Source organism: Glycine soja, chromosome 16 (genome assembly GCF_004193775.1).
Source record: "Glycine soja cultivar W05 chromosome 16, ASM419377v2, whole genome shotgun sequence".
In the NCBI taxonomy this organism is placed as follows: Eukaryota; Viridiplantae; Streptophyta; class Magnoliopsida; order Fabales; family Fabaceae; genus Glycine; species Glycine soja.
The window spans coordinates 18,119,641-18,129,849 of NC_041017.1; the positions used below are offsets into that span (position 1 = coordinate 18,119,641).

Below are 10,209 nucleotides of genomic sequence, written 5' to 3' on the forward strand. Positions count from 1 at the left end.
AAACGATTGAAAAATTCAAAATAGATTTTGTTATATTAAAATTCATGTTGGAAAAGCATTAATTGAAAATCACAGTAGTTATGGATTAATAATGAAAAATTTTCATTTTTTATTATTTAATCAGTTCTCTAAAAACACTAATTTCATATTGGATAACCTTATTCAATATACGATTAGATACTATGACCTTAACAAGGACTAACTTCTTTTAATAAATTTGATTCCAAAGGGTTCCTTAAATAACCCATAATTTTTTTTATGAAATTTGACCGATGAATCTATGCATGCATAAAGAATAAGATGAAATGGGACCAAAACCAAATCCAAAGCGCCCAAGTTTAGTTGCTATAACAGATCATAGATACAATAATATTTGTATAGAATTAACAAGACAACAAGTTTAATGGGGTGTTTGAGCTCCATTCCACGACTGCAAATATTGATTTCATGGATGGTTTTCCTTGTCAGATACAACACAGCACATTAGTTGTAGCTTTCATTCCCACGTAGTACCACGTGTTTGCTCTGAATTTTTCAATTGTATGAAAGGCGTGCTTTGACGTATTTTCTTTCCCCATTTAATTACTGCCTGGCACGTTAGCATGCCGGCAAACGAATCACTCAAGGACTCTATTCAAATCTCATCATCCTCTCTCTCTCAAACTTTTATTTTTTCCCATCAAAATCTTGATTTTATTTTATTGTGAAAGCTAATCTTTTAAAGAATTTATATCTTGTCTACATTAAACTCCAAACTATAATAGGATAATGTTTTTATTCTACGCTATTTTATTTGTGTCATGTCTATTCAGCATTAACTATTACATTTAATTGTTTTGATTTGTCATTTCTGTTTTGTTTTTTCTCATTATATATTTTTAATAATAGAATAAAATAGGGTATCTGCTTTGGGGAATAAAATATAGGGTATCTAGTTTCGGGAATAAAATATTATATTTTATTTTTCACACATTGTTTCCCTAACGATTTTTTAACTTGTTAATTATTTTTTCTTCTACAATTTAGCTTATTAATTTTTCAAAATATCATTTAAAACTGGAGAGTGAGAATTTGATTTTGGGCCTTCAGCTTATATGAACTAGACTGATTGCTTACAAAATTCACACAATTGTTAAAACATGGTATAAGAGTATTATGAAATGCCAAATGTAAATAAAATAATAATAATTTTGTGTACATACACAGTGTATGTGTGTAGAAATAGAGAGCTCAGTTGCTTTTCGCCATCTTTCAATATCTAATCTAGCATAATTTCAGCCAATTACAAAATTCATTAGTATCATTTGTTAAAGTAGAGTTAGGTTTAGTAGTGTATATGAAAAATACGAAAACCTTTCTGAGCATACAGTGTGCTATGGGCTAGGTTATCATGTAATAATTTAGCCACAAAAGTATTCTAAGAAGAGGATATAGAAGTAATAGGGGAACTACAAAGCGATAAAGCGTGTGATGAAAGAATTGGCAAAGCCCTCTATCTTTGTTAATTATCATTTTGTCCGGATCTTAAAAAGGGAAAGGAGAGAACAAAGTTCTTGCATTGTTTATGATATGGTCCCATTCGGGAACAAGAGCGTGATATTGGATTTTCTAACTACCATACCTAACCCTTATTTCACAGTTGAAGATTTCATGCCCTATTGTACTCCATGGCAGACCATGTGGGTTTGTGGTCTGTGGTCCCTCACCTCGTGCTTCCTGGTCTTATTCATCATCTCTCTCTTGTTCCTTGTCATCCACACGTAGGCAGGGGGTGAGGAGAGACAAAAATATTAAAAATAAATAAATTATAATGAAACTCTAAGTTAACCTTAAAATTATAAGCATTATTTATAATTTTTCTTAGACACAAAATTGTTAAAGTGAATTACATTTTACAAAATAAGAATTAAAAAAATAAATATAAAATAACTAAGAATTAGACTGGTATTTCACTCTAAATATGTGACCTTTAATAATATTTTTTTGTTTAACACTTGTTAAAAATATTTGATAACATTAAAAAAATATCATTAAATTATGAATAAATATTACTAATATGTTTTTGTAATATTTTATCACATATTGTGTATAGTTCATGCTGCTAAAGTCTTGTGACATTCTTTTGTTTCAGCAACGTGAGTTATATCAAGCATATAATAAAATATTACAAAAAAAATATTAGTAACATTTATTCATAATTTAATGATACTTTTTTAATATTGTTAAAGGTTTTTAGTAACATTTTTATTAAGTGTTAGAAAAAAATATTAGTAAAAGCTGCATATGTAGTAGTGTGTATAATCATTGATAAAAAAAATAAAAGACTAGTATTAATTTATAATTTGTTTGGGTCATCATGTTATTAATATAAAATATTCATTAACATTTATCAATTATTAATCCAATGTCAAAGAATCTATCAAACCAACTACAATAGTATATCTTCTCTTAACTACTTTTCCATTAACAATTCTTAAAATTGAGATCTTAAGAGATTCAAGTCAAGTATTGACATGTTGATATCTATATTTTCTTTGTTTTTTACGTACCTTTTAAATGTTTTTTATTTATAATGTTTGAATTTGAAATTTTATTTAAAGAATCTAAGTTTAATTCCCTTCACATTAATGATATGTTGATCTTATTGTTTTCTTTTCTATCATTTTTTTTACAATGTCATTCAACACATGTTGGTACATTCTTGATTAGATTTTATTTATCTTCTGACCAAATTTCAGATTAATCAAGTCTCATTTCCCCTAATAAACCAGAAGGTTAAAATAAAAAACAACACATTGATACATGTTTATTTTCTTTTCTACCATTCAAACATACCATTAATGTATAAAAAAATTATTCATGTACACACCCAACATAATTTAAAGTCAGATTATATAATGTTTAGATACAATAAGTGTTGGAATAAAAGAGAAAGAAGTCTAGATACAATAAGTGTTACTCTCTCAATTTCAGATTATATAATGTTTTAGAGAAACAAATTTATTCCAAAATATGTTGTTTAACAAAATTAATGTCATATTAAATATTTTTTAAAGATTATTCTTAATCATCCTTAATGAGAATAGTGTATAGAAAAAATAAATGAGTCATTAATTAAAAAAACTAAAGATGTATTAGAAAATTATTTAATATTTTTTAAAAAATTCAATAAATTAATTATATTCTTTAATGCATGTGTTAAAATCTTAAACCTCTCGTAATCTGACACAGGGAGCATAATATAACAAGAAGAGGGGGTATAATGAAACAAGAAGAGAGTATCATAGAACGAAATTAAAAAAGTGTTAACTTATACGGAGTGCATATATATTCATTATTACTAGAATAACTTTGTTCTTTAGTTGTTGATTTTTTTTTATGAGTAGAACCTACTAATGCCTATGGGCTACGGTTGATGGTTGATGCTTTCTCAGGCACATGCAGATGCAGAGGTATACCAAACAAAGCCAATAAATGCCACTTTTGTCTGCACTCTTTTGGTGGGGGGTACACGCGTCGTGGTCAAACTGAGAGTAATAAATTATATAGAGTAACAGCAACTATACTACCTCTTTTCTGTTCCGTAATGTTGGTCTTTGGATTGCCCAAATTTTAATTTGTGACCAGTTTATGTCCACCCCAATGAAAGAAAAACTTCAGAGGGAAAAAGAAAAAGAATTTTGGTATGGTATAAGGTGATGGAAGCTTTCTTTAGTCACATTGTTCTGTTGTTCACGTGATGGCAGTGATCTTCAGCACACACACATGGTAGCTTATCTTTCAGGACAAAATGCAATCTTTCTTGTTTTATCAATTTCTCATTTGCCTATCAGAAATAAAACCAGAGTTCAATTTCCATGCAAAAAACTGGCACCCACGTATTGTTACGTGGATTTAAATATATATTTTATTATTATAATTTAATATTTTTTTATTTTTCATCTTTGTAATTTTTTTAATTCTTATAAATTATATTTATTTTATTTTTAATCCTTTAAAATAACACTTTGCATCATGAAAAAACATTATCTAAAACATCATAAGAATGAAAATAAAATAAACCTAATTTGTAAGAACTAAAAATTAAAAAAAAAATTACAAAGACTAATAACTAAAATACATTAAATTGTAAGGCTTAAAAAATATTTAAACCTATTATGTTTTACAAATTGTAGCCTTTGTAAATTTTGAGAGACATTTACATCGTGTAATTTGATTTTAAGATTCATTCTTATAAATTGAAAGATATATGTATGAAAATAGAAACTAGCTATATGCGAAGAGAGCATAGAATTAATTAATAACATGCACATGTACAATTTTGAAACACTTTCAACCGCAAGAGGCGTATTTCTTTTTTGTTTTTACTTTTTCAGAACAGACAGAAGCACGTTGTTCCAAGTGTACTATCATGTAAACCTAACTGACTACAGAAAATATTTGATCTCATAAATACAAGAGTTTGATACTAACTGCTATTTAATTATAAATTATTATTTAAATTATTTTAAAATAATTATTTTAGAAATTAAAAAAATCATTATACATAATAAGTTATAATTAAATAATAATTAAATAAATGTGTTTATATTATTACAACATAACTTTTTTTCTCCAAATTCAATTTCATCACACTCAACCTTAAAAAATTAGTTCAAAATGTAGGATTTATTTTTTATTAGCATAATTATTTTGAATATATCTCCGGTGACTCATGGCGAAACCGTATATTTTAAACATAAAATTTATTAAATTGAACATCTATAAATGATTCAATAACGGATGACCTAATAAATATAACAACGATAATTCTATTACCATTGTAGAATTAAATATAAATCTAACTTAATTTCAAAATTTAATTTAAAAGATAAATTTGATTCTTATATATATATATATATATATATATATATATATATATATATATATATATATATATATATATATATATATATATATATAAATTAAATTTTCCTAATTTACACACATTTAGTATGTACGTTAACAAGTTATAACTCGAAAATATACTGAAATACACACATGTAGCTTGCTATATATATATATATATATGACATATTATATGAAAATAATTTTTATGTAAGAACCAGAATGATTAATTTTTAAAATTAGATTAAAATTAATTGTTTAAATTAAAAATATTTTAATCTCAAATTTAAACTTCATTTAATTATAAAATATCTAAAAAATTGAAAAACAGAAAATTTGTATCCAACTCATACCCCTTAATAGATTAAATTTGTATATTCTATTAAATATGTGAGTAATGTATATTTGGCATCATTTAAAAAAAATGTATATATAGCATCCTATCCTAAGTAAGATTAGCCTAGCGAGTATGTGATGTGCCTTGAAAAATATTCTAGGAGAATCATATGATCCAAAACTTATTCCTAGCTAAGCCACACTGCACAACGAGTAAAAAATTAAGATGCATGCCTAACAAAAAAATTGTAGTTCGACCTTTGCTTTTAATAACGAGAAGACCTAGCTAGATTGAATGGTCCACCAGTTCACACAAAAGTTAAGATATTTTTTTATAGTTTTAATGTGTTATACTTAATTTAATACTAACAGGACGAGAGTTAAATAGAACTAAACTTTATCATGTAATAATTAAAAAATTAACAAATAATATTATTTTTCTTAAATTTAATTTTAATTATTTATATAATTCTCTTCATGTTATTATTAACTCTCCACTACTAAAAAAAAAGGCTTTCTACATCGCTCCATTAACATCGGTTATTACAAAAACCGATGTTAACGAAAGCGCGGTGGCATTTTTGTAATTAAATGGAGTTACTTAACATCAATTTTAGCAAAACCGATGTTAACTACTTCATGTTAACATTAGTTATTTAAAAAACCGATGTTAACATGATGTTAAGATGAATATGGTAACATTGATTTTGGCAAAATCGATGTTAACTTCATAGAGTTAACATCAATTTTGAGAAAACTGATGTTAAGGAGTTTTTTAAAAAACCGATGTAACCTATTTGATGTTAACATCGGTTTTGCCAAAACCGATGTTAACTATATTCAGTTAACATCGGTTATCCTTAAAAAACCGATGTTGTTATGTTTATAAGTTAAAACGTTGACATTTCACAACCCGCGTGCTCAAAAACCTTACACTCACTCTTCTCTTTCTCCTCCTGCTTGAAATTGCTCTTCTCTTTCTCCTCCCGCCTGAAATCTGCCGGAAACCGCTCCCTCGACACTCACATTGTCCCACATTGTTTTCAATACTGCCGGAAACCCCTCGCTCGAACCCACGGAACCCCCTACACTGCTCTTGGAACTGTGGCTCGAAGAAAACCCTATACACTCCTCCGCTAGGTACTAGGGAGCTGAAACACTCGTGGGTGCTCAAAGCTCAAAACTTTCTCCGCGAGGTACGTAGGTCTACTTCGTGTATGCTAAGTTTGAGTAGGTGTTCATGTTTTATTGATGATAATAATAATAATACGTCTTCAGTTGCAGTATTGCTGATTGAGGTACGAGGAAAGCTTCAAGTTTCGTGCCATTTTGTTAGATCTCACTGCCATTATCACTGTTTGGGTTCGAGGTAAGCTTGGTCTCTTTTTCATTTGTAGTTTAGTTTGGAAACATGTTGAAGTTTGTCTCTGTTAAGAGGATTATATTTTCGAGTTATAACTTGTTAACTTTTTCAGGTATCCCATTTCTTCAATTTTTGAATCTTTGATACTAGTTTACGTGTGTGAACTGCAATGCATTGATTGCTGGTGTTGCTGCAATGTTTGAATGTTTTGATGTAATTGCTAGGATAGCAATAACTTCAGTAAGGCTACCTACTTTGCTGCTTTTGTTCCTGTGGTCAATTGCTTGAGTCTTTTGGTCAATTGTGTATATTAGAGTTGTAGTCAATTGATGAATACTAAAGAAATACAGAGAAAATGCTTAACTCTTTCTCATCATGCTGACTAACTAGTTTGTAGGTTCAATATCCTTTAGAAGTCCAACTATTTGTTGCATGTAGAGATACGTATTTTAAGTGGAAACATTTACATTCAAATAGAATTCAATTCTTAAAAACAAAAATAGAAGCATGTTCACCTAAAGTATAGCTTTTAGAAAGACGTCTAAAATGTTGTGTGACACACTGCTGCTCTCTCTCTGTCTTTCTGTCTCTCTTTGCCATCTTTTGTCCTCACCATTATTTGATACACTGTTGCCCTCTATATGGCGTAAAGTCGATAGCTGATACATAGAGACACGCACACACACACACACAAAGACACACACACACACACAAATGAATGCATTGGGTAAAAAGTTAGGGTAGCACCTGTTGTAAAAAAAGATGGTAGATTCTTGCCTTAGAGGGTTGAGCATATGTGAGGATGATCTTATAAGCCTTAGTAAGGAGAGTAGATCAAATGGAGGATAGCCTAGTCACTAGAGGCAGAGGGAGAGTAAGAAAAACCATAAGCAAAAGAATTAAAAAAAACATTTAGAGATACAATGGAACATTATAGCATTGTCTGATTCATGTAGTGAACTCCACCTAGTGGGAAAAGGCTTGGTTGTTGTTGTTGTTTTATCAGTCACTGAATAGAGTTGGTTTTACTAAGTAGGGTCCTTCACTTATCCCAAAATAAGATATATGGCAAGTAAAGTACATTCAGTCACTCTAAATACATAACTTAAACATACACAACTGATGAAGGAATCGAATTCCTTCTATTTCACATTTATTTAAAACCAGGGACAATACTTCAGGAACCATAGAACCCTTAGATAGAGATACTGTTGGGAATTCCTCTGAAAGTCAATCCCTCCTCACTAGAAGGATAGAGCAAAGTGTAAGGCATTTTAGTCGGCCCATAGCGGTTTCTCAATGTCTCATCATTGTTCTTCTCTATAAGCTTCTTTTCAATCTCTTCAAGATTCTTTCCAAACCTCTTAAAGGCCTCTAATGGCCCGGCATCAGAAGTCCAGTAGTCACCACCATCTCTCTGCCCAAGGTAGAACTCATCAGATGTGTGCCTTGATAAAATTTCTATAACTGTAAGGTCAATGAGGGTCTCTTTCTTGCCAGTAATAGTCTTCAAAAACTCCTTCTCAGGGTTCTTAGCCAACACATCATATTCAGGAGACCCTTTCGCAGGCATGAATCTCCTGCTAATAGTTGGCCTATTCAGGAATAAACCTCCATATGGATACTGTCCAAAGTTAATAGTAGCATGAAGAGCTGAAGCAATCCATATGAGGGTAGCGGAAGCTTCAACCAACTCTTCACGAGTTTGCATCTTTTGCCACCATGGCTTATCCTTCAAATCCCCATGACCCACCTCTACAAGTTCTTTCCACCAAGCTTGGAGTTCGGGGTCTTTTTGAAGTTCCTCAGCTGACTTGTAGTAGAATGAGACATATTCTTCCACCCAAGACTTGATAGCATCCCATATCTCTAGCCCATCAGAAGCATAAGGATAGTCCTCGATCAAAAGTCGAACTCCATGGGGAGCAGATGGATCCTTAACAGCAACTCCTCTGAATTAAAAGCACCCAAATAACATTGATTAGCACAAGAGTTATATCAAGCCTGAAACCTTTTTTCTTCTTATGTCATTGATGACTTTTTATATGATGCATTCATGTGTTCCCCCATTGTATGCACTTTTTGATTTCTTTTCTTTTTTTTTAATTTACTGTCAAACGCAAAACTAGAGCTGAATCGGAACAAGAAACTATTTCCAACACAAAAGGCTAGAGCTGAATCCAAACAAATAGAAACAATCATGGCTAGAAATAAAAAAAATTAAAATAGAATTAGATTGATGAAAAATTTGGGACTCTTATTCGTTCGTTGGCGAGACTGAGAATAAGGTGACAAAGTTAATTTCTGGCTTATCAGACCAGGCTGAGCTTTGAAATAGGCTAGGTCAGGCCTTAAGAATTGGTCCATAACAAGCCTTGGTCCATAACAGGTAAAAACCTTGATTTATTTTAATAACTAAATTGATAAAATTTACATTTTATAAAAACTAATTAAAAGTGTAACTTTATAAAATTTGGCAAACAAGCCAAAGACTAGAGAAGGTAGGTATATAAGTGACTTACATACTAGGAAAAGATAATAAATTAATAAGTAATTATTGAGTCATTAAATTAACCCAACTAATATTCTTATTAACCTAATTTTTATTTTGCTCAACTTCTTCTAATTAACCTAAAACTTGAATAAATAATGGACCTAAAATTTTCTCAATATTTGTGTTATTTATGTTGAATTTAAACTTGTTTAACTCCTTATTATTTAGAACCACAAATGTTGATAACTAATTATTGTTTAATAAACTATTGTACCCAAAGATATATCACTGTCATTTTCTTTATTAAGTAAATGGTAGCAATGCAGAGGAAGGATCCGTTGAGGGAGAATGAGATGATTGATCATTCAAATCAATGGTAGAAGATAGAAACCCCATCCCATGTGAGAATGGAAATTAGGAATAGTGGGTGCATCATTCTATTTGCACCCTCCCACTCCTTTCCCTCTACTAGACATGCTTTTATTTTCTTACTTGTTGTCCACTCTAGCATAATCAATTAGAGAGAGAGAGAGAGAGAGAGAAGTCTAGATATCCATCATCAAGGTAGTAGCAGTAGTAGTAGGAACACCCAAACGACAGAGTAGTGAATGAAATTGGGGAGAGGAGAGGACAAAGGGCTTGTCCTTTACAGACAGTACTTACTCCCTCGCCCCCACCAACCAACACTCTCCATGCTCATTTCATTATTCTATATAAGTAACCAAACCCTACTATACTATACTCTCCATTCTCTATACCAATGTTGATGTTAACCTCCTGCCCCTAGGATGTGATGCAAAAAAAGGAGAGAAGAGATGGTGGGAGTGTCATAAGAGAAGATTGTGAGGGAAGATGGTAGGTAGGTAATTTTACCAATGCTGGGGGATGAGATTTGGGGGTGAGACTAGAAACCCCCAACTAATTAAACTAGAGTCACTTTGGCTCAATTCTATATTTAATCTAAGTCACTTATGTATGACAGGCCACTTTTACTAGTAACAACACCTATTTTATTAAACTAATTAAGACACAATTTATTATCCTTTTAGTTATTCTAAGTACTAATATAATCTCCAATTTTATTTTATGCTCTTGCTAAATGCACCTCCCTGTTTGCTAAGTTAGCCCC

General features: G+C 30.6%; 1 protein-coding gene across 1 annotated transcript; it reads right to left on the reverse strand.

Annotated features, from left to right (window-relative positions):
- Positions 1–7,766: 7,766 nt before the first annotated feature.
- Positions 7,767–8,571, reverse strand: LOC114390226 (linoleate 9S-lipoxygenase-4-like). Its single transcript, XM_028350928.1, has one exon. It carries the CDS (start codon positions 8,295–8,297, stop codon positions 7,782–7,784), a length of 516 nt encoding a protein of 171 aa, XP_028206729.1. The 5' UTR covers positions 8,298–8,571; the 3' UTR covers positions 7,767–7,781.
- Between the last annotated feature and the right edge of the window lie 1,638 nt (positions 8,572–10,209).